Below are 26,364 nucleotides of genomic sequence, written 5' to 3'. Positions count from 1 at the left end.
TGTGTAGAAAAGACATTATAAAGCTAATGCTTTTCCTGTGAAATATAATCTTCCATCTTTTCCTTTGAGTATTTCTACCCCCCTGCATGAGCAAAACATGTTATTAAGGGGCATTATTAAAGATAATTTCCTTAGGAGCAAAGGACTTGACATTGTGCCTTTGAAAATATCCCCATTTCTGCAGCCCAGAAGTTCTTATGACAACCATTGCTTCTGCAGGCAAAACAAGCATGCATCTAGGAAACTAAGCAGACAATACATACAATTCTGCTAGCTCTAAATGTCACGAGTTCACTTCTGATTGATTTCAGTGCAAGCAAATCTCCTTTCTATTGACTTTAATGTGTGCTGGCCCAGGTCCAAGGGATTCAGTACAAGCTGTAGCTACCAATCTCAAAGCAACTTTAACTATGCCACCAGTAATAACAGCTCCACATTCAGAAGCAGGTGCCATTATTTTGTCAGATTTAATCAGCTAATCTCTTGGTTTAAATATCATGAATCAAAAGCACCGTTTAAACTCTCATATCTAAATGCTTCTTAACATAATGTTATTTTACTTTGTGGATATTTTGGAGTAGGGTAAGCACATATCAGTAGTCTTGTGAAAAAAGAAAGCTGAGCACAGAAACCAGATTTGGCATTTCATATGGTAAAGATTCTGCTAAGCTGTTGGAGAATTAGTTATTCAGCTACGTATTGGGGAAGCAAGTATTGCCTTGAGCAAGTAATTTAAAGAACAAACATAAAATAGCTCCGTAGTGAGGATGATGCTGCTGAGAATCGTGATTTACCTGAAGTCAGCACATGAACTCTTGAATATAAGGATCCTTGCAATTCAATAAATGCTGTGTTGTAACTGGAGGCAAATTCAGGCTTAATTGAATGGAAACATATCTGCATATCCTGGAAATCTCAGAAAAGCAAAAATGCTCAACAGTATGGCTCAGAAGCTGAAATGCCATCTATCCCATTTTATCAATTTCTCCATCTGCTTCCATCTCAGCCTGCTAAGAATATAGAATTCTTTTCTAATATGCTGTTTATCATGAATTTAAAAATTTCATCATATATCACAGCCACAAACTTTTTCAACAGTCCTGTGTGTCTTTATTGTGTTTGTTTAGAAGTTTTACAGAATAATTTTCAGTTACTCTGAAAACACTGTGTTTTGCCACTGCTTGACCTGTTGGTACTATAACTTTATGATTATTAATATTTACTGTCACATAGTATAAAAGAGAGCCTTTTTTTGAGTTACCAAACAAGTGGATATTAGCTGATGTCAGCCCAGAATAACTTATTATCTAAGAAAACTCTTGACAACTCCAATGCAGCAAAGAAATTAAAGATCAGCTTTCCAAACACGTTGAGGGGATGCCTGACTAGCTCTTAAAGGTCTTATTCTGCATGAGATGTAGCAAGATAAATTTAGTTTTCTTGCAGCTCTGTGCTGCCAAGTCTATTGCTAGACAGTTTCTGGGACCTAAGTTGTGTAAATGTGGCTGCAGTGAGGGCTTGCATGCTACAGACTGGGGACAACATTTGGTCCCTTTTGTTCAGTGGAAATCCTGCAAGTACACCTCAGTTCACAGTGAGGAGGAAACTGAAGGCTTGGTTGGACCTGAGAAGAGAACTCAGATGAGAGAATTTAAATCAGCCATTTTGCTTTTCTGAATTTTACACCTTTACACTTAATTGGGGAGGAGTGGGGGGGTTGTTTGTTCACATTCTGCTCTTTTCTCAAGCATCAGAACAGCTGTGTTTCATGAGCTTGAACTGAAATAGGTCAATAAAATGTTGCCTGTGTGATTAGAGAGAAGTTACTTGGATATGTAAATATGATTAAAAGTCCTACAGCTTAGATTGGAATGTGAAAGCATGTACTATTAAGGATTAAGGGAATACTTTTGTGAAACAGGAAAGCAAATTTCTTTAATATTCAATTAACTTCAATGAAAAGGATTTAGATTTAAAAGATCTAGTCAGTAAAAGCAAACACCTAAGCATTTTCAGAAGGTGTGTGCCTGCTGAGTAGGCTCTGTATATGGACATAAGCAGGAATAAATACAGAGGCTAAATTTATTTCACCCATTATATACTACTGTACATTTCACTTTTTTTGTACACTTGCAATGTCTTCCTTGTGCCTGTTTCTATGCAGTTATTTAAGCTATTTTTTAATGCCTTTGGCAAATAATTATCCAGTTATCTAGGCTACCTCAGATCTTGTAGATGCTGCCAGTGTCTTGTGCCCTGAGAGAGGGAATCACAGAATGTTTGATGTTGAGGGGGACCCCTGAACTCCCCTAACTCATGGTCACTGCAGCCAAGGCTGGCTTTGACCTTCCCATCCCCAGCCAGTGAGTATGACATCCAGCAGATCACGTCTCCTCTTGGTCTTCACTTGGTTGAGAAAGCTCCTGCTGCACTCCAGGAACCTCTGCTGTGGTGTCCCTTCAGCAGACTGAAGTACCTTCAATCTGTACCTGAACCTTCAGGCTGGGTGAAGCACCCCATGATGACCAGGGCCTCCAAATGTGGGGCTGCTTCTCTCTTTCTGTAGAGAGTTTAATCTGGTTCTTCTCCTGAGGGTCTAATCCACGTGTCCTTCCTGGCCAGGCAGCCTGTAGAAAACATAACCAATCAGTTCACAGACCTTCAGATGCTCTAAGATCATTATTATGGGGGAAGAATGCCATATAAAGGACTAATGTATTATTAGACTTGTGTCTGCTTCAAAAAAAGTAGTGGCAATGACACCTTGCTGGGCTGAGAAACCCACCCACACCATCATCAAGAACCAGCAGTCCTGAGAAAAGCCACTTTTTGACATATTTTGTATAAGTCACAGCACTTAAGATTTCTGATTCATTTTGAAGACTAATTCAGGGTGAATCAACACAAATTATTAGCAGAAGCTTGCAGAAATAATTATTAAGAAAGGAGGGAACACATTTGTGAGGAGATAAACAAAAATGGAACTGAGGATCTGGAAGTATCTCTGAACAGTGACTGGTTGGAAGCTGTAGAGAGAAAAGAGGGGGTGGAAGGAGCAACAAAAGAAGTAGCTTGTATGCAGAGAAATTGTCACTCCTGGAGAAAAGTTGTCCACATTGCATGTCACCCATTATCCTTTATATCACAGCATGGTTTTGTTGGAAGGGACCTTCAAAGATCATCTGGTCCAGCCCTCCTTCCATGCATGGGGACATCTTTCACCAGACCAGGTTGCTCAAAGCCCTTCTCATCTATCCTGAAGATTGCAATTCAATTGGAGTTTTTAATGTAACTATCTCATAGGTAATTATTCCATCTTCTGAAGACAAAAAGGAAACTGAAGAATCGAGTAATCTATATACTGGGAAAGCACAGCCTTGAGTACAGGGATTTTCCATTACTTTCATATTTCCACCTCCATTCCTGTGTGTACATGAAGTCTTCAGAACTCAGCTGAAGGGGAACCTGGTAAAAGATATCCTCACCCCAGAACAATATAGCAATAACCACAGAAAAGCAAAGCACAGCCTACCTGAACCCTAAACTTCTTTCAAGGGGAAGTACATTTTGATGGGAAAAAGAGAGTTAAGAAATTCTAGACTTGTATTAAAACACAAAACTAGACAAGTCACACATTTCAAGTTTAAAAATAATTGACAGAGCAGCATATATCATACTATGATTTGATGCTATGAGGACCACTAATGTGTGGGCTGAGATTTTTTTGATATAACAGATATAAGAAGCTTAAATATTCTTAAGCTATTCAGGCCATAGTTCCTTGAAGATTTAATTGTAAGAAAAAAATAAATGTGAAGCTACTGGTCAAAGATTACATTAAGATCTCTAATGATAGTTGAGAGGAAGTACTGAAAGAACCTGTAACAATATTAATAATAGGAAAAAAATGAAAAAAAAGAATAGGAATGTTGAAGGGAAAAAGGGGGCTAAATTGGTTTATTTAATTTAAAACTGTTATCTTACCCATCTTTTAATTCTTTAGTAGATTTTTTTAGGGTACATTTATTTTGCTGCCTTTTTATATGACAGTGATGGGGTGTTGGTGTACTATAATTTGCTTCTATACTGGAACATATGGCCACACTGTCTGGTTTTGATATCTTCATCTTTTTTGTCTTGCATCAACTGAATACAAATGGAGTTACAAGGTATTTTCTTTGGCAAATGTGAAAAATAATCTGTGGATGTTGTCAGTCTACTATATAGTTTGGAATGGACATCAGAAAAGAGACTATCCTTACTGAAAATTGCTCTTTAACATTTTCAAAATCTGCTTATGCACATTTGTTTTATTTCTGTTCATTTAATTAGCTTATATCACTTCAAAAAGGAAAAAAGGAATGTGAAATGCTAGAAGTAGAACCATTAGCAGAAATTCCCATTTTCTGGCCTCTAGATGTTGCAGTGTTGTGAGGGTCCCCAGGATTAGGTGAGAGATGAGAATTGATGCCAAGTTCTCAGAGGGCTGATTTATTATTTCATTATATTATGTTATATTAAAAATGCTATACTAAAACTATACTAAAGAAAGAGAAAGTAGACATCAAAAGGCTAGAAAAGAATGAATTAAAAAATCCTGTGACTGACCAGAGAGTCTGACACAGCTGGACTGGGATTGGTCATTGGGTAAAAACAATTCACATGGAACCAATCAAAGATGCACCTGTTGGTAAGCAACCTCCAAATGACATTCTAAGCAATCATATAATTATTGTTTACATTTCTTTTCTGAAGCTTCTCAGCTTCTCAGGAGAAAATCCTGGCAAAGGGATTTTTCAGAAAATACAATAGTGACATCTAGATAACACAAAGGTCATCCAAAATAGCCATTAATGTGGGAACAAAAAAAGAATAGGCAAAAACTGATCTAGGGAACACATTAAGGACCTTTGTGTGCTATCCTGAAGAGATTGAGATATTATTCTGGAAGGGAAGAGAAGAGGAGAAGTTATGCAGTTGGTTCTGCTCTCCTTTCTTTCAAACATTTTTCATCTATTTAATAAGATTGGCATTAGACATGAGTTTAAATCAAAGACTGCAGACATACACTTTTAGATGGATTAAAAATTGAATTTTGTATCCATATTTGGCATCTCAAGACCATTCATATTGCAGTAACTGAACGAATTTTCCCTTTCTTTAATCCAATACTTTGTTCTCACAGATCAAGTGCTGATGTCATTGGCTTTGGTCTTTATTATATTTTTCCTTTTACTGTCACAGTCTTTAATTGTCCTTAATATCAGAAATGTTTAGCAATTTATCAAAATTAAAAACATAAGTGGCCTATGTATGAGGCAATAACAGGTAATTTCCCTTGAGGAGTGATCTCCCTCTGACCATTAGATTAGGTAATACAACAGAAAAAACCCTCCATTAATAGTTTCTGGTTTTTAAGATAAGACATGGGTAATGGACAGTTACCAGGGGTTAAACTCTGCTGCTTCCCATCAAGTGGTGACTTTGGTGCAGGTTTTTTGGGAGAGGAGCCTGCTGTGCTGCAGGGGACAGTCTGGTTCCCACCAGGGCTGGGAAGGTCTTGCCAGTGGGAGATGTAAATTCATGTGTCCATGCACAGAAACGTTCCTACTGCAGCAGCTTCCACATTACGTGTCTCTATTTCCTCAGTCTTTTTGCCCTGCTAAATATCCCTTCCTTCTCACTGCTATAAAATTACCCGGATTTATCTCAGGTTTGCACAGTGTCATGAAAGAAAGGGTTTGGCTTATTTGTGTATTCTTGAATTGTAGAAGAATTTAAAAGTATCTGTATCAAAGTTGTGCGCTCTGCATCGCAATTTATGCCTTTATTGAGAGCTCCTCCTCATGAGAGACAAGTGTGATTACACAAAATAACATAGTCATCAATAGACACACAGAAAATTTCCAGTCATTTAAAGGTTTTTTAATGTTTATTCTTGTAATAAAAAGAAATAAACCTATTGCTATTAGCAGTCAGGAGAAAGATCCCAAAAGGCTTTGGGAAAACTTTCATAAGAGAACAATGTAGAATCAGGAGCAGGGCTGAATATAATCTCCCATCACTCAAGGATAATTGGATCTGTGAAATGGTTTAATTGTTGTCTGGTTGCAGTGAATTATTTTTGCTACAGCAAAGAAGGTGCTGGTGCCTGCTATTTTTAGGGCAAAACAGCCTCCAGACTTCCAATATTGCTGTGTGAACACACTGAATTGAGAACTGATGATTTCTGAGACCTTGATACTAATCCAGTATTTTTCATTACTTTCATTGGCTATTTCAGTATTTTGTCATCAGGAATGGAGGGGAATGCCTTTGGTTGATTGCTATGAATTGCTGCTGTCTCCGTTCACTTTATTGAATTATTTCAGAACCTTGGAAGTGTCCTGACAGCAGAAGCCTGACCTGCAAATCAAAGAGTGGGCAGAGTTTAGCTCAGAGACACTGACACCAGCTGCTTTTAACTGCCCTGTTGAGAAGGGACATGAGAATGACCTTGATGTTTGCAGTGTTGCAGTTGCTCAGGAGACCCCCAGTTTTGCAGGTAGGAGGTCCATGGGGAGAAGAGATCCACCTGGAATCCCTGGAGGACTCCATGCTGGAACAGGGGAAAACCTTTATTTTATTTTCTTTGCCCTGTTCAGCTGAGGAGGAGATTAAGAGGGTGTCTTTTGTGGACACCCCACAGGGTCATCCCACCCCGTAGCACTTAAATGTTGTGAACATCAAACTCTTTGGGAGAATGTAAAACTGACAGGCCTGATACAGCCCATATTTATCCTGTTTACGGTTGTAGTCCTAAAAAAACTGAGTGGCATTAATTACCTTTATTGTAAGAAGACAAGGAAATGCAAATATTCTCAGGAGGACCTTAGACTGACATGTAAGTAAGTTTTAATTTTATTAAATCCTTGGGATGTTGAGCACTCACTGGTGAGTTATATATTTGTATCACTGGGGCCTTTGTGTTTAAAGGAACAACCACACATGATTCTAAAATCATATTATACACCCCCCCCCCTTTTTTTTACATTTTGTACAGATATGCAGACTCAGCTTCTGCAAACTCAGAATTGGTAAACATAAACATTCTCTCTTCTTTAGGCTATGTGGTACAAACTGTATGAACAGTTGTTCTTATTTTAACTTGCAGGAGACACCATTGTCTTCTGTCACTTTTAGGTGACCAAAGGTTATCCTGCTTATTACTGACTCAAACAATTTCAAAAAATAAAAGGGGAAAAGAAGTAGAAACAAAAAAAAAAAAAAAAAAAAAAAAAAAAAAAAAAGGAACAAAGAGATTGACAATTCAATTCTGGGCCAGTCCCAGCAAGACTTTCCCAGCTATCATGCCGTGTCTTCTCCCCTCACAGGCACACCATTGCTTTCTCTCAATATTTCCACCAGTCTTCCTGTCCCTTAATCCTTTCTCATCATCTAGTCATTCTAAAATGCTGAAAGGAAAAAAGAGATTAAAGACAAAAATGAGACAGTGGTGAAGCAGAACCAGGTCCCCTCCTTCCACTTAAACTCCTTTACAGTTAAACAGTAGAGATTTTCCTGCAGCACCAGCTGCCTTGTGTAATTAGCACTGCAACTGAAAAGTGGAAAGCTAATACATTTTTATCATTTCACTGTGTACTAAAAGGCTGGCAGAGCCTGCCATTGCCACAGGTGTTAGAAGTGTTCCAACCCAAGCAGTTTACAAACATGGCATTTGCACAACTATTTTTGTCAGTGGAGCAGAGACAAATATGCACCTAAAATACATGTAACATTCAGTTCCCTGCATTTTAAGGCTTCTGATAAAGGATTGGAGGCTTATTTTTTTTTCCATGGTACAGAAATCATCTTTTCTATGAGCACAGAGTAGTGAACCAGATGTTTACCAAGCCTGTGAAATGCAAGTACCTAAATACAGTTTGAGGAAGAAAGTAATCACTAATTTAAATCCAGAAGTCTTCACTGCAGCTCAGCCCAAAAGGCAAACTTAGGAACTGAGCACACGTATTCAGTAGGTATACAACATTTTGCTCAAAATAATTAAAGGTTGCTAAGGAAAAACATAACCAGCTCTTGGAAAGTACACCCAGTAGATTATATCATAAATTACAAAGAAACTTAATTTTTTCCCATTCTCCTTCATGTGAAAGCTATGGCTGATAATTTCACCATTACTTTATGTATCACTAGAGTGCCTATCAAGAGAGGTGTAAAATCCCTTCCAACTCTGCTTGCCTTTAAGACAATAGTCTCTACACCTGTCCAATATAAAAGTCTCAATAAATTTTCATCCTCTGAGTTCTGTCTGCAGATGGTCAGTACAGTTTATTAAGTTTCATGAAGACTGCTAATGACTGAAAAGAAACATAATCAGACACAAAAAGTTGATCTGTCCTGTACTTATTTGCTCTTCCCTGGTTATTATACAGCTATTCATTGTTACAGACAATGACAACAAAATCAATCTTATCATTTCTTCTGCTTGCAGTTTCTGCAGTTTATTTGTCTGATGTACTCAGACTCTTTTCTAGTGCTTTAGGGACAGCCTTGGTTGAACAGCAGTTTTTATATTATCTTTTGGGCCCTAATCCATGTATTTTTGTAAATAACTGAGGCTGTAGTCAGTAAGATCATGCTGCTGCCTTTCTTACTGGGCTTTCTGAATGTGTTGACATTGAGGGGACCCAGCCTAATCACTCTGAAGTTTTCTCCTGGGCCATAGGGAGAAACCCTCTAAAAATTTCAATCAAGTGTCCACTACGTTAGTCTGTAAAAGATATGTCTTTGTATGCCTTTATTTGATTACTTCTAGGCTGGTTTACAGAAGAATTGGAAAGGCAAAAAATAATTATTTTTTTAATGTTTGTGTTTTGTGTTCTATATTCTGTAGTAACTTTGTGGCAGACCATACAGCTTCTGGGATAGTTGTGGCAGAAGCAGTCTGGAAGTCTCTTTTATTTAAAGAACTTGTAGTGACCTTGATATTTAAGAAGCTGAAGGGACTGGAGTACAGTAAAGAGCAGAAATTAAAAGACTGACAGAAAATGAGGAAATCAAATTTAAATTTGTTTATTCTGCCACTGAGTTGGTACAGCTTCAAATTGGAAACTTCAACCATTAAGCACAAATGTGATTAAAATTAATTAATTTAATTTAAATAACCAATTTATATAATAACCATGCAAGGGTATACACTGAGGAAAAGGTTACTTTCTGTTGGAATTAAGTAGATCAGTTGCTGATTCCAAAATTGCATGTATCAGTATCATGAAAGTCAGATGCCCAATCTCTCTGGGCTGATGTTTATGATAAAGGCAGCCATGACTGAGTAGCCTGAAAGTCCCCTGACATGCAAACAGTCTAGTGATGCAATGCATGAAAAAAGTGAGCAGACACTCTCTTCTTCCAATAACTGTTTTTTCCATCTCTCTGTCCCATTTCCGTCTCCATCCCACTAACACAGGATCCTCTCAGTCCCCTCTCTAGTGTTTAGGTTGCTACTCTATTCACTCTTAGGGAGGTTTTATACCAAGAAGGAAGAGAGAAAAATAAAAGGAAGGCAAAGTAGTTCTTTCATCTTCTTTCATAGTAATGATTTTTATTTTTTATGTGATGAAATGTCAGAAAAAGTGACTACATACATATTTTGCATTCCCTTTGCCTTCATTTTATTTTTCTTTCTTCCTATATATTTTCTTCCATGTTAGGATATGCCAATATTAATGAATATTGAAACATGAAGAAGGCATGGGTAGATCTTTATTGTATTATTATCTCATATTATTATCTGTTGAAGGCAAAGTGACTTAGAAACCTGATTAGTTTGTCATTGACACAAATAGATGTATTAATTCAACACTAAAATTGCAAAGTGCCCTTATGAATGCAAGCACATTGTGTCTGGTACATTAACAAAGGACCACACACCTGTTTCTCATGCAAAGATCCTTCCTGATGCTGTCACAGAACCATACTGTGAGTGAGTTTTGGCAGATGGCATTACAATTCAAATAAAGAAAAATAAGCTTGTGAATTCGTATATATTTTCTTGTCACTCAAATGCCAAGGGATTTTTTTTAACAAAATGTTTAAAGTATGGAGTGGGTGTCCCCATAAATATCACTAATGCATAACGATGAATAAGTTTAACAAGAGGTTTCAGAAAGCAGTTCCATGCAACCAAAGCAGATTTTTATTGATTGTACAGCAAAGCAAAAAGTAATAAAAAATGGGCTTTTAAACTTCTCACCTTCAGCAAGGCAATGAAGCCACTGAGAAGAAAAAACCAACCTCTAATCTTATTTCAGTAGTGTAAATGAAGAATTGCTGCTTCAGCAGGTGCAGTGTTAACATGAATTTTCCCCAGTGCAATGTAATCTCTCTCATCAATTGTATTGATTTATCTATTTCATCAAATACTATTTAAACAACTACTGTATCTGCATTATGTATATGCAGCCAAGTTCAGAACTGTAAAAACATGTTATTAAAAAGCATGGTAGTCATGGAAACAGATCATATAGAAAGTACCTTGAGGAGGATTCTGCAAACTGATTGTATAGAACTTCACTGGCCACTTTATAAAACACAGAAATGTAGGATGCCTTGTACTGGATCACAGCTCTAGTTTATTTAACCTGCTCTCAGATTTCCATCCAAGGTCATCTGGTGATTCTGAGGCAGTTGCAGCTCATCACAAATAAGTAATGTGCCTTTGAAACTTTACAGTCTGGGCAGGATAGCTTTCTATTTGTAGACCACCCACAGATAATCAGTTCATTGTAAGCATTCAAAGTAGTACTTGGCTTTTTTTTTGCTTTTTTTTTTACATTATCACTACAGATGCTATATTTTTCTGTCTCCTTTTATAATACATCTATCCATTTCCATCACTGGCCTGTCAAATAAAATCAAGTAATTGCCATTTGTTGTAATAACAAGGCAGAAAAAGCCACCAGAAAACCAGACAGCATTATTCTATGTGATTTATTTTGAAACATTGACTTGAGATTCCCAAGGCCCAGTGAGAAAAAGGCAGTCATGAAACAAATGTTTTTTAATATTGATTGAAATTTTTATTAAAGTTCAGTGTTGTTATTTTAAAAATCCTTTAGAAACAAGGCAAAATAACGTTTGACTAGGAAAGAGGGTCAGAGAAGATGAGGGAAAAGTGGCTTCCTCCATGCACAGGAGCAGCATGGCTGTATGGAGCTCTCCTGAGCATCTGGCTGATGAGGAGTCTGGGTACATTTTGAAGGAGGCAACAAAGTCAGCTTTGCAGGTGATCCCATGGGGACCCATCATGGGCACGGCTGCACTGGGGCCTGGCCAGGCTGCTGGAGTGGCCCCCTGTGAATTTCTGCAAGGACACGTGAAGAGTTCTACACTTGGGCAGAAACAAAATCTTGCAACAGGCTGGGAACTGACTCGTTAGATTGCATCTGTAATACTGAACCCAGGTTTGGGCCCCATGATACACAGGAGTTCAACAGAGGGCAACCAAGACAGGCAAGGGCACGGGCACTTACCCTGTGAGAAAAGGCTGAGAGTATTTCTGTTTTCCCCTTAATAAAGGCATCGAAAATAGCACTGAAATGTGTCATTTGGGTTTATCACAGAATAATAAATATTTTAATTTGTAAGACTAGCGGTTAAGAGGTGAAGAGATAACTAAAATTGTTGAATTTGAGAGACAAAATACCTGGCAGCCTCCCATAAAATTTGGCCTGTGCTTTTAGTAGCTACATACTTTTTCATATGGATCTTTTCAGGTTAGTAGCCAAATTTGAAGGTTAAGGTTTTTTAATGACAGTAAATTCAGAAACTCCACAAATTCACAGAATATGCAGTTAAACATATAACAAAAAAAACAATGAATATAAATAAAGTAAGAGACTGGAAAGCAAATAGAAGAAAAGCCTAACTTCATGACATCATTCATTTGTTAGATAAAAAACATTGGTTTGCAACAAGGCTGAATTGATACAGTCAGTAATGAGATACAAGCACTGAAAGATTTGAACATCCAAAAGATCAAACAGAGTGTTTCTTTTCAGTCTGTTTTTTTTCAAAGTTTAAAGAATATAGCACAAAACAGCTGTGTTAATAAAATCAGTTTCAAAGGCAGAATCTTCCACGTTGCAGCTCTACGTGGCATGAAGCAAATCTGCTGAACTTCAGGAATACAAACTGATGATGCAGTGTGCAGGTGATGTGCTCAGGGCTCCTGTTCTGCAGGGAAAATGAGAGGGTCAGTGCCAGATCATCTCATTACAGCCCCCCTGCTACAGGGGTGCCTTGCTCTAGACCAGGTTGCCCCAAGCCCCATTCAGCCTGGCCTTTAACGTGGCCAGGATGAACCTTGTTGTACATGGGTAATGAGATTATTGGCTCTCACAATTAAGGGATAACTATTGTGTGAATATTAAGAAAAGCTTTAGTGATGTATAGTTATGTTGTTGTAGTTTAGATGTCCTCTGCTCTCCCCACAGTTCCCTTTCTCCCCTGTATTGTTGCCATCAGACACCCGGGGTTGTCTAGAACAGGTACGAAAAAGCTGCACAGGTGTCCCTTGCATGGGGCAGGTGGGAATGGAAAAGCTTGGGGGTGCTCAGGGGTGTGGCATGGCAACACCTGGCCTCCAATCCAGTTACAAGAAAGCAGTCTCTCCATTGATGAATGGCAAAGAAGAGCTGACTGACAGACTTTGGGAGGGGCCAGGGCTGGCTGATGCAACCCCCCCAAGGGTATAAAAGACTGAGCATCCATCTTGAAGATGAACTGGTTATGTGGTGTCTGTGAGAGCAGTTCCCAGTGCTGTGAATTTTTTCTTATTTAGTCCTTTTGTTGTATTTTTGTCAAGGTTTAATAAACGTTTTTAGGTTTTCAAGGTGAGCAGTTGTTTCTCACAACCTTGAACCAGCTGGAAGGGCCACCTGGGCTTGTGGGCATGGAGCCCAGCAGGGCACAGGTCAGGCTCCTCTGGCAAGTCAGCATCCACAGAAATGTCCTTCATCCTGAAGGGACTTCACTCCTAGCAGTGCCCATGTCAGCTAGTTTAGAGCTCTGAGCTGTGAGGGTGTTGCAGTGACTCTGCTTATGTGTACCCTTTGTTATATTTAAAATGAGATGGTGTGTAATTCAACGCAGAAATTTTACCATGCTCCTCTTGGAAGTTAAAGCACACTCTGCTGTTTTAGTATTCTAAGGAAGCCTGGGTACATTCTTATCCAGCCTTCTGAGCAAGAACTTGTAGCTAAAATGTGAGATATCTCTGTTTCCCCAGCAACAAGGTGGTCACTTTAGTGGGAACCTTGAGATCAACCAGGGAGCTGGTTTAAGCTTCTCTTTGCACAGAAGTTCTGTAATATGAACCAGGCACATGGCACAACTAATGCAGGAGTAAGGACAAGAACAAGATAAAAGGATAACAAGATTTGATGAAAAAAATTGTAATGTTTTAAAAATCTTTTTCCAATACTTCTGCTTTCCTTAAATCTGTTCTTTATAAATACATGGAAATCACGATTTTGCATTTTGTTTGAAATCTTTGAACAGAAACTCTTGGTTTTCTCTTGAAAAGGCCCATGGAAAGCACTTTTAAACAGCTTATTGCCCACTTACCTCTTGAGCACTGAGTTCCTTATTAAGCCTTTATTAAGGAAACCATCTCAGGCACTGCCTACAGTAATCTACCAGAGTTCACAACATGTGAGTTATTTCCCCCTTATTTATTTCTACTTGATTGGGGGTTTTAATTTTTATTTGACTGAAAAGCTAACAAGCCTTTTATAGATTTAAAAAAAAAACAAAAACAAGCAAGCAAACAAAAAAACCCAAAAGCAAAATAAAAATACCAGTAATTCAGTTAACACTTTGTCACTGTATTAATGCAAATCTTAATTAGCACTGCACAGTTCTCCATGTCAGAGGAATAAAGTATACCTAATGTTAAAAAATATCCCAACTGCTGCCAGTATTTCACTTGGTAACAATGCTGGGAAAAAATAATATTGAATTTATAATAATATTAAGTAATCTATGTTCTACATAATTAAGGATGCAGCATATCACAATAAGCTGCACAGAAGGAAGAAGATGCATTTATCAGATGTATTACTTACACATTTATTTCCATTCTATGAGGAGAAATTTTGCATAATGACATTTTATTTGTGAGAATGAATTGCACATAAATGTTTTTGATTGCAGACAGAACATAAACAGTCACGATTCCGTGAAATTTGCTGTTATGAGAATGGCAGTTGGAGGACACGAGTTTCACTGAAATTGAACTTTCATGGCTTGACTTGGAGGTGGTACATTCACTAGGTTTTACAGATCTTCCATGAAAGGAATAGTCAATTTGGGGTTTTTTGTGGAGGTGGAATTGTCAGTCCTACCTTTGTTGTTATTTTCACTGAGAGAGTGAACAATTCAAGTTCCATTTTTATCCATTTTTTTTTATCTCCCCACCCACTCAGTGTTGCCGTAGCATGTACCTGTTGATCTGGTTCAATTTTTGAGCTCCAGATGGAATGCAGAGAGGTGACCTAGAAAAATTCACATAGGTATGGGGGTAATAGGTTGAGTCCTAATTTTCACTGGGTAGTGTTATCCTCTCTCTCCTCATGACAGCCTGTGTCAGAGGTTTCAGGAGCAGCAGCACAGCCACAATGTGTTTCATGTGTCATCTGGACAATGTGGACTTGCACAAACAAAAGCATCCAAAGCAAGTATCTCCAACCCTGAGCTCCTGAGGGAGCAGAACAGCATGCCTGGAGCAGCATCCACCCCTTGGGCTATTACAGGCCATGTTTTTTTGTGTAAGCTATGTGGTGAGGAACACTGGTTTAGACGTAGAGATAAATATTTGCAAGGACTGTATCTCTTAGAGGAGCTGGAGGACTGTGACACTGCATTGGACTGTGGGGCTGCACTGCTTTTAACTTGTAATCCAATTCTTTTGATACCCTTTCCAGTAGGTAACTGACTTGAAAAGGCAAAACTGAATTTGAAACAGGGAGAAAGAAAAGATAAGAGAGAAAGCAAGAGATGAAAAAATCACAGGCTTTTGAGTGGGATGATACAGTATTTTTTTCTGAAAAATCTCCTATATAGGTTAGAAAACAATTCCTGGCCTGTGCCTGGGTGTTAGCAAGGCAGGTGAACCAAACTTGTGTTGACCTCCCCAGTTTCCACATGCTCATTGACAGTATTTTCAATAAAAGCAGGCATTATATTATTTTTTTCTCTCTCATGCTATGCTCCTTTGAACTAAACAAATATTTTGATTTGCGGCCGAAACAGGAAATACGCTCTCATCTTCCTTTCCAGCATGTCAGTGGGGTGGGTAGTGACACAGTGCTGTCTGTTGTTCTGAAACCTTGAGAAGTTTTATCACTCTCTTAAACTTAGTGAATGATAAACTTCAGAAAAATTAATCTCCGGGCTTGGTGGTGTGCTTTTTCATCTTGGCACACTGAGATCCAGAATGTACTCTTTCCTCCATCCCTAGAGAATGTTAAGTGGCACCATTAAAAACCATTCTGAAATGCAACAGCTTTCAGAAGGCAGAATAAGAGCATCTGCACCATTAGCATAAGCAGTCTGTGATGAGAAGGCACTACAATTGATTATTAAAGCAACCTGCTCAAATGCATATTAGTCTTTTCTTTTTTCCTTCTTTCTCATTTTTCCTTTCTTTCTTTTTTTTTTTCTTTACTTTTTTTTCTTTCTTTCTTGCTTTCTTTTCTTCTGACTTTCATTACCACTCGGCATTTAACTTTTAGAAAGGCAATTCTGAATTAAAAGCTCACCCAGATGGTTACTGAGCAAAGGTTGTTTTGGATGACTGGTATTGGTTACATGCTGCTTGTCTTGTAAGGAATAAAGCATGCATTGCAAAAACTGGAGGATATAAATATATCATAGAGACTATCTAGCACCCTTACATCCACTCATGGTGTCAGCATTGCCAACCACTGCACAAACTATTACTGATTTTTAAAAGGTGATTTTATAAACATTCCTGAACAGGCCTTGCACTGGATGATAGGAGGATACTAGATATTTAAGATTTAAAAATGAAAGGTATTTTTTAAATTTTTTTCTTTCTCTAGAGAGAAAGCCTTCAGCAGTCTACAGACTTGGAGGACAAGAGTGGTAGAAGTGTTGAGTTCCTAAAGATGAAGATGTCTGTGCACAGTATCCATGAACCAGTGCTTACAAAAATTGCACACAAATGAGCATGCTGATGCTACCAAATGAATATTAGCTGAAAGATATAGCTCCTTTCCCTATTCACATCCATTAGCAATCTCCTTCACTAGTCTTGTACAACAATTCTCTTTTACAAATATTTAATGTACACTTTCATCCCTAATGATCATCCCTGGGTACAGTGAAATCAAAAGGAGAAACTGTAGTGCCCTCACCCCTAATCTGGCAAATGCTAAGCTTCCTGTTTTATAAAGCAGTAAAGTATTTCTGTCCTTTAATCTTTCATTTCAAGAGTGAAAAATGGAATAGATGCCACAATTCAATCTAATGAAAAATAATCACAGTGCTCCTGAAAGCTAATGTAGCAGAAGATTCTTCTTAGAGAAGCTCTGTAGTAAACTACACTCCACTAATCTTATCTGTCATTCCCAACAGGCAGGGGCCTGGGGTTTGTGCTCTAGCAATTCTGTTTTACTGGTCAACACAGAATTTTAATTAAACATAGCTTATAGACCAAATCTTAAATGGAATAGTAAAATCAGAGCATAACCTTACATGGAGTGTATTATGGCACACAAAGGTAATCTTGTTTGTCTTTCTTCTGAACCCATGGATATCTTATGATGTTAAATAATCAGTCATTCAAGCCATGCATTCAAAAGTGGATTCTCCTTAGTATGTCAAATACATAAAATTTTTACAGATTTTTACACACAGTAAATGGATTTTTTCTTTCCCCTTCTTAGTAGTTGTGCCAGTTCATAAGTACAATTAGGTATTATTTTAGGAAAAAATAGGCCAATAGGTTAAAAGTGAATCCTCAATTATTTCAGATTTTTATCAATATGTAAAACTAAATATGTTATCTGCATCTATATACTTGTCGTGTATATCCTTACATAAAAATGCCCACTTTCAAAATTGGAAAAAATATCTGCTTGTTTATTTATTTATTTCATACTCTGAAAAAATGCATTTACTAATGGACTTTGGAAGGGGAGCCTGTGCACACCTGTGTGTGTATGTCAATGGGGAGGTGTGTGTGTTTGTGTGTACTTTTATGTGCAGGTCTTACTGGTACCTGTCTGAGTTTTCTTTGAAGAAATATAATTTTAGATGGACAGATATGAAAGGAACATGAAGTTAATTAGCAGAAGAAAACTGTACAAGGTTACATGAAAATAAAATGTACTGATAGTACTTAAGCTAATATTTTATATTCATCCTGTATCACAGTGTTTGGTAAGAGCATCATTTTTCACAGCAGATTTTTGCCTTGCTTATCATGCATGAGTTGGCAATGAAACTTTCTGCAGGGACAGTACAGGATTTGTGCATCAGCTGGTTTCTTTTTGAATATTTATGGATTACACTACACAGTCTTGTCCCAAGATACACAGGATTTTGTGAGAGCTGTTGTAGGGTGATTCACCTCATTTCACTCGAGTTCTGAGAAGGTCTGGGAAGAGCATCAACTGAGCTTTCTAATGCTTAGAGCCTCGACATGCCGGTGATGTGTCCCTGCAATGCAGAGGTCAGCAGCCTCCTGGGCTGCCCCTGGCAGAGCATCAGCAGCACATCAAGGAAATGCTCCTGCCCCTCTGCTCAGCACAGGTGAGGCACAGCTGGAGTGCTGCCTCCAGGGCTCCCAGTACAGGGCAGGAAGAGAGTCCAGTGAATGGCCACTAGGATGATTAAGGGATGGAGCATCCGTCCTAGGAGGAAAGGATGAGAGGCCTGGCACCTGAACCTGGGGTGGTTTAGCCTGAAGAAATGAAGGTTCAAGGGAGATGTTATCAATCTAGATAAACACATGAAGGGAGGTGCAAGGACAGAAGCAGGCTCTCTGCAGTGGGGACAGGGCAGGAGGCAAAAGGGCACAGGCTGAGTTACCCAGAAAGGTTGTAGAGTCTCCATCCTTGGACATGTTCAAGTGCTGACTGAAGATGGTCCTGAACAATCTGATCTGGCTGACCCTGCCTTGAGCAGAGGGGTTGGGCTAGACAATCTCCAAAGTTCCCTTCCAACATCAACCATTCTGTAATTCTGAAACCAGCTGGAATACCTTATGCTGCCTTAATTCCTGTGAAAAGACAGTAACAAAATAACCCTGACAAAAGTAGTTCAGAATGTGGACTTAGGAAGATTTCAAAGCTAACAATACCCTAAGAATAATAGGAAAAATTGAATATCAACATTAGGCCTTCTGTTAAAAAAATATAGGTAATGTGGAGTTTCCTCATCTGCCTGCAGAGGATTGTATCCTTCACTGCAGGATTGGAATGGGCTGAGCAGGAACATCCCCTGGGGACAATGTGACATGAAGATCCTAGCAGTCTAAACAGGTGCATTCAAGGAAGGATCAGCTACTACAGATGCATTTAAAGGAGAAGTAACAAGCAGAGGTTAACGTGGCCTTTTAACCCTTTAGCCTCCCTTTTGTCGCTCAGGCTTTACTTTCCTATTTGCCCCTTTGAGCAAGTTAATAATTGTCTATTCATACTGTGAGTGAAAAAATAAAAAAAGCTCAAGTCCTCCAGGAGTACTTTTTTATGACCAGTGTAATTACTGTTCAATGTGATCTACATCAGTTCTATTCTGTCTAGTTCAGTACTCATCGTCTCCAAAACGTTAATTTAAAATAGGAATTTAAAAAGAAAAAAAAATCTGAGATAAGGAATTCCAGAGTCAAATTTCCTTTTAGAATCTCAGCACCACTCCCCATACATTGTGTCATAGTCTTTAACTGCACAGAAATCAATACCTGTGCATAATGGGAATACCCATCCCTCTGTGAGTGTCCTCCATCCATGTCATCACTTAGTACCAAGGTTTCTACTCTGTTTATGTCAACTGAAATACTTGTTTCCTCTGTCTGGTGCCTTTTAAACACAAGATGAAATTCTGTTGGCAGTATAATATTTTTTTAAGCATTCAGTGTTAGTGATAATAAAATAAGTATCTATGTACATTAATATATATGTGGCAGTTTGGTTATAAATGAATGCAGATTGATTTTCAAGATTGTTGAATTAATATTTGCAACAGTTTCATTTTTAAGACCAGAATCTTTTAGGGATCTCTCTTTCTGAAAAAGGTAGTCAGCTTTATGTCCAGAGGATGCTACAATATCTTATTTTGGTTTGTACTTTCATGTACTGTTCTGTGCTCCTGTGTTCCTGATATATAACTTACCTTTGGAACAGGATGCCTTTGGAGGTTGTGGAATTGCTATCCCAGTAAGAAGAGTTATGCAAACATTTCAGTATACTAACTGTTCTTATATGGCAGGATACAAACTCCTTTCATTTCTTCTAGACCAACTTTTCCAGGATTCCCAAGAAAAAAAGCTGAGAAAGCTTTTTTTTGTGTGTGTTTTGTTAATGAAAAAAGAATGCCCTCACTTCCTCTGTCAGTGATGTCATACAAGATGTGCTGCAGTTGTTGGCTGGTACAACTGTTGGAACAATAAAGAAGTTCAACCAAAATGTGTTGCTCTATAAACTAAGAGTTGGTTTTACATGCAAATTTCCAAGTTACTACTACTTGTGGCTGCCATGGGGTGTGTTCATGATTTGGCTTTGCTTTAGTCATTGTATCTAATTTCACTATTATTTCCCTCAACACCCAGCAAAGATCCACAATTTTGTTTTTAGAAATCTTTGCGTTCTGTACTGTATATACTGAGAGGGATTAACTCTTTGTTTTTCAGAGCTTCCATATGGCTGGGAGAAAATTGATGATCCCATTTATGGCACTTATTATGTTGAGTAAGTTCCTAATATTAAGTTGCTATTAATATGTCATGACCTAATACTGGTATCCTCTGCATTGCTCAGTCTGGCAAGGAATGGGTACAATTACTTGTTAAACTAAGGATATACCAGGAATTCTCAGTGATATAGGCAGTTAATATATCCAGATACATTCAAAATGTCCAAAATCAGCGACTCAGGCATTCAGTCACCCTCTCTATCCAGGGTCTGGTTTCATGGTACCATTCCAGGTGACACTTGTACAAAGAACATATCCATTAAAGAGACATTGCATTTTCTATCTAAGGTTTGGATATCCAGCAAGGTATAAATCTTGTTAATCAATGAATAGAGCAAAGCATATTCATTTTAGTTCAGTTAAAATCTGAGTATTCACTTGCTGCAAATCAGGTGTTAATACTGGTGTACCAGCAGTCAAGTTTTTTATAAGCTGTATATAAAATTTTATGTTTTATTTTGTATTTTAAAGTGCAGCTGAAAACAATATAAATTCTATTTTCATAGCACAATCCTTGATTTCATTTTCTTCAGATTCTGTTTTAGTAATGAAACAAGAAAAAAGTTTCTTCCTCTGTGCAAAGGCCAAAAAAATGCTTTGTTTGAAGTAATGGTAGAATCTGGACAGTTTGTACATAAAATAAGTAAAATGGAGAGATTATTTCCTCTTCTTTTTAACTTAACATAGTGAATGAGACTTGTGAAAAATGAATCTAGATCCAGATTGTGATACCTGTTTGGGAGGGGTCTATTTTCACTCTGCTCTCTACAGACAGTATGCAAGAGAGGAGACAGGAAACCACTCCTGTCACTGTGCAGATTGCACTTGAAAGGTTGAGAAAAATCTGTCCATTAGTGCCTTTTATTAAACAAGAGAGACATTTAGGGAATATTGCCCCTGACCTAAAATTTCAATTTCAAATCTTGACACTCAAGCCGTATATTTATCTAGTTGAGCAGTATATTTATCTACTTGTTTCACAGAAAATAGAAAATTTCCTTTGTGTTTCATATTTTTCCCTTGGTCTCTTGAATCCATGCCAGCACACTGACTCCAGGATTGCCCTGGACATGTATTGGGGATGCAGTTTTTCCAGGCTTCAAGATATGCTGCTCTTATGCAAGGGTCCAGATGTGCAGGGAGATCAAAAAATCATCTGATTCCTGGAGGTCTAGAAGATGTAGGATGCCCCTTTCTTACGTCCTGTCACAGCAGCAGCTTGTGAATGCCCCTGCATCCCCAGCCTTCTACAAAGCAAACAATCAACAGAAAATGGTGTTTGTTCACTGCTCTGCTGACTCCTTCTGTCCCATTCTCCAAATGCCAGAGCACCTGCTCTCCTTCTTTGTCCCCAGCTTGCTTACTGCCCTCAGGTGAGAGAGGCAGCAGCTCCATCTACTTTGCTGCTCAGCTCAAGTCACCTCAATCAGTCCAGATTGAAGCAAAAGGATAAATTTTGAAGTCCCTACATAACACCATTAAATTACTCCCCCTTGTGATGCCTGAGTTCTTTTATGATGCCCCCAGGTAGGGTAGGGGCTGCAGTTCTCATATCATTTTGTACTTAACCCCTGCCAAAGATTTCTGCACGTGCAATTATGCAGCTGCTGGGTGTAAGTAAGGCTTCTGCCCCAGTGGTTTTTAGTGTATTTTGGGGTGTAACAGGTGGTGTGCAATTTCTGAGCAGTAATCTCTTACTGAGACTCCCTTGGCTGCTGGTGTAGCCTGAGGCATTTTGGCACCAGCAAGGCTCACACTGCACTGCAGACTCAGAAAAGGAACAAGTATTTATCTGCATTTCATGTCCAACCACAGGTAAACAGATGCAAGGCACCAGGCCCAGATGTTATTGTGCAATTACATATTTTAAGGCTGTTAGTGCCAAATTTATTAATACTACCACAGAGAAGATTTGTGGACAGATACATCAAACCTACTGCGGTCTATGAGGTTTTTAGAAGTGGAATGGATGCTCATGGTGTGGCATTAAAATTGCAGCCCTGCTAAATTCACATGGAGTTTTATAGTCAGTGAAATGTAGCTGTAGTTTAATTTGCTGTCTGAGCTCAATAAGTTTGAAACAAAGATTGTTTTCCATTTTTCCTGCTACAATATATAACAGTCACAGCTTTTTTATTACCAGTACTCAACAGATGAGTTCATTTTTAACTAGATAAAATCAGATAACAATAAACTCTCTTAACTTTGTCATAGAAGTAGGTAAATGATGAGAAGCAAGATTACAAACTTCCACATATTTAGGGCCAGTCCAAGTTTACATGCAGGCCTACAAAATCCTCATAAAAGAAGGGTTTGTACTCTGCTCACTGAGTTGCCTGTATCCCATGGGAAGATTGTATGTTTGAGCATTGAGGCAGTCAGACTCCCTTCCACCTTACAAGGAGCAGCCATGTTCAGATTAAATATTTTGAGACCAGAGAAAAAGCTGAAAAAGAAAACAAACCAAAACAAAGAAACTTAAACCTCCTGCTAGTCGAGTTACTAAAAACAAATCACAATGTATTTGCAAATTCTGTTAAAAAAAAGTCTCCAGTGTAACTACCTCTCTTAATCATGCATTAATGTAGGTGTGAGAGAATATTATAAATTTCATTTGCTTTTTTATGCAGGTCCAGGGCTCATTTGTAATGTGTAAACATTGGACATAAATGAGAAATGTTTGCTATATGTTTGTTAGCTTTCAGGCAATCTGGTCTTAATTTGTAAACTAAGAGCTAACAGCACTGAGCTGTGCAGAACTATGGAGAGAAAGTAGTCATTAGAGTGCACTGGGTCTTTCAGGATTCTAATTGCCAAAAGATTGTTTTCCTCTTTAAGGATGACTAACTACAACACAGAGCTCAATTTTCAGACATGGGCTCTTTAATAAACAGCTAAATTAGCCATATAGGTATTTATCCTAGGAAAACATTCTCCTTGATTTACAACTTCTGACAATTCTCTACTCAAATAGAAAAAGTTATCTCAGGTCTTTTTGTCATTATTATGTGTTATCAACTGAAAAAATGTGAATATAAAGGGTAGGTAGGCACTAACAAGCTATACATTAGAATATCCATTTTATAGGCATCTTGATCCCCAGGATTACTTTGTTGGGTAACAGGCATTTGGGTACCCATTGGGTAATGGGTAATTTCAAAAGCTATAGGCAAAAACTGAAAAAAAACCATCTCATATATGAAAGTAGGTAAGAAAAGGAGATAGGTTAAAATCCTTCTACTGATGCTTATGCTCTGACCTGCTACCATTTTGTCAGAGCTCAGTGCCTTGACCATCAACTAAAGTCTGCAAATTAGGCACTGCAGCCCACAAATCTCCTAATGATGTGTTTCCGTTGTCTTAAGTGCACATAACCTGAAACTCATCACAAAAACCACTTAGCCTGGCCCCACTGACTGCTGAGAGGGCAGAACTGTGTCTGTGTCTTATAGCTGGGCTGGTGGTGATGGTAGCTCCCCATCACACAGAGCATTTTGACATCACAAATAAACACAGCTCAGAAGAAAATCCGACCTCTGAGGGTGTGACCCCAGTTGAGATACAGTGAGATAACAGGGGCCAGCAGCACCAGCCACTCCTTTGCACAGCCGCAGTGGCGCTAGAATAAAATAGTTGGATTAGGTTTTAGATTAAGATTTTTTTTTATTTAATATATACTGTATAAAATAAAGGAAGAAAATTTAAGTTAGAATTGTTCACTGAATTAGATCCTATGAGTAATGAGCAATATATTTTGGCTACCATCCAAATCTGTTTTAACCACAAAAGCACTTACTTGTAAACATCTCTAAAACTCACATTTGGCTTGTCTTATGAAGGCCTAGGCTAGTAATAAATATTGTGTATGCTGTTGAAGTAGCTAGATGTAAAGCTAGAATGTCTTTTCAAGAGAATTACTTAGCTTAATAACTTTTTTCTCAAGTAAACTCATCAGGAGCACTTTTTCTCATTTAGCCAAGAAGCTGTATAGTACTTAAAATTGCATAAAAGAGATGTGTTTCATGTAACATCACTACAATATTACTGACTGTTAAAAATGAATGATTAGAACTTTTTTTTCTTTGAGTCCTCTTGGACACAATATTTAATGCAGTTTTTGGGGTTTTTTAAAATAGTTGGAAATTTCACATTGTACTTTGGAGATTGCACACTACCAAAAAGCAGTCAAAATATGAGAATAAATTGGAGCTTAGAATTATTAAAGCTACACCAACAACATGAGGTGCTTCAAGAACCTGTTAGTCTTCCTATCTGATCTTACAGGACAAAATATCATTTTCAGCTGTTGTTAAAGATGTTTCTGTTTAAACGGACCAAACAACTTAAACTATACCTAGAAACTGTAGGTAGGCAGTAGAAAATGGATTCTAGCTGTGACGTCAGTACAACAATAATTAATCTTTCTTGAGCCATGAGCACAGATTAGCTAAAATCCCAACTTCTCTTATATCACAGAACCACGTATAAGTTGAATCTTGGGTCTGCAGGGGCCCTCCTCCTTCAGGTGTGCCCTGCAACTGCAACATGACACTAAGCATAATGCAAGGTCCTGAATGAAGACTGGAGTGTAATCTTGGATATCCATTACCTCTGCATGATATGGCACAAAAGCCTTGGGAAACCTCTGCTCTTGTGGAGGGCAGCTGGAGAGCAGGGCAGGATAATTTAGAGCCCCTAAAGTAAGAGATGATCCCTGTGTTGAAGCAACTAACCCACATGTATAGCAACCCTGGTTTAAACCTAGCTAACATAAAACAAGCTAGGTATTGTACTCCATATCTCCTACTAGAAGCTATTATCTAACTTCACACTTCTCTTGTGAGAAGCCTACAGGCTTCTGTAGTCTGAAGTCTGAAGTCCTGGCATCTTTAATACATTCTAGTATTTACTTCCAAATGCATTCATAGAATGCAATTATATATCAGAATTAATTCTGCTTGAATAAAAAGCTAAAACTCCTTTGATCTTCTATAAGAGAATACTCTATTTCACTGGTCTTCTTGTAAAACCTTTCACAGAGATTCATTTCATTTGATCATGGGTGCTCAGAACTTTATGTAGTATTTGAGTTTCATCACTGTCTTTTGTAAAGGCAAAAGCAGTATTTCCTTTACAACATGGAAATACATCAAATGATAAACACATCACATATTTACTTTTTTCATGCTTATGTTAGTAGTTCATTATTACCTTTTTTAATGCACATAAGTCTTGCTTTCTCAATTTTTAACTAGTGAAGTTTTTCTCCCTTTATCATAAGTTTCTAGGTTTGCAATAGAATAAGGTGCTGAACACCCTGACAATTACTAGAAATAACAGAAAGCAAAAGTGAAGGAAAGGAATAACTGCAATCTTAAACAGCCTGTCTGAAGAATGGAAGGAAATGAGAGGGACTTTCTCTGTCTGCAGCATAGATCAAAATTTACTGAAAGCTATTAATGTAAATTTTAGAGTATGAGAATAAGCTAGCAGTCCCTTGAATGAGTTATAGCCATGTGAACAAAGCAGTAACTTAAGGATTTATCACATTTGCTTCATCTCATTAAATCAAATATTCTTTTACATGACTGAAAGTCCTTTCATTTCATTAGCATTGGCCACTAAATCCTATTTTGCAAGTGTATTGCACTCCCATGGGACTTGCTGACTTTCTTCTACCTCACTTCCTAATGGCAATTCCACTTATCTTCTTTGAAGCTGTGGTAGGATCAAAATCTCAAAGGACCTGAAAAGTGCTTGATGTAGCGCAAAAGGTCATTGATATGTAAAAAAAGGGCAAAAAATACCCTTTTAGGACCTTAGAGTCATGAAAGTTACCAGGTAACCTGTCCAAGTGCTTAAATCCATGATTGGGATTGGATTTTTAGAAGACCTCAGTAGATGGTAACCCAGTGAGAACAAATAAGGAGTGACAAAAGCCTGCCCTTCTGTAACAGGATTGGATTGAAAGGTATCTCAGTGATGGACAGGATTGAAAGATAGCTCAGTGATGGACGAAATGTGTGCTTTAAAGAATTAAAATCAAGGATATGGTGACAGTAGTAGTAAAGATCATAGTCCTAAACACAGTGCAGAAAAATGCATTGTAATGCTAGAGATGGACTTAATGACCTCTAGTAGGAAATGTAAAACATCAAGAAAAAATGTATGTACTAACTTTTCTTATATTTCATATATTATCTGCATAGTTCTAATCTGCCATGTAATTTCGTTTCTGTATCTGATTTTTGTGTACAGCTGAGCAGATACACACCATAGTACTAAAAAGGAATAATCTTCAATTTATTACCCATTAGATTTATTTGTAAATTAACATCATAAAAGCACACTGTGTTGTATAGGCTT

The 26,364-nt window shown here is 37.9% G+C and overlaps 1 protein-coding gene across 13 annotated transcripts in view; it reads left to right on the top strand.

Annotated features, from left to right (window-relative positions):
• Positions 1 to 26,364, top strand: part of MAGI2 (membrane associated guanylate kinase, WW and PDZ domain containing 2) — a 701,683-nt gene that overhangs the window by 522,533 nt on the left and 152,786 nt on the right. For all 13 annotated transcript variants that reach the window (XM_063155597.1, XM_063155590.1, XM_063155591.1 and 10 more), the window contains one exon: positions 19,937 to 19,994. In XM_063155597.1, coding sequence (XP_063011667.1) covers positions 19,937 to 19,994 — 58 coding nt within the window. The remainder of the gene's footprint in view (positions 1 to 19,936; positions 19,995 to 26,364) is intronic.

The sequence above is a fragment of the Melospiza melodia genome, chromosome 4 (assembly GCF_035770615.1).
Source record: "Melospiza melodia melodia isolate bMelMel2 chromosome 4, bMelMel2.pri, whole genome shotgun sequence".
NCBI lineage: Eukaryota > Metazoa > Chordata > Aves > Passeriformes > Passerellidae > Melospiza > Melospiza melodia.
Note: the sequence above shows the minus strand (reverse complement) of the source record. Positions and strands in the feature narration are given on the sequence as shown.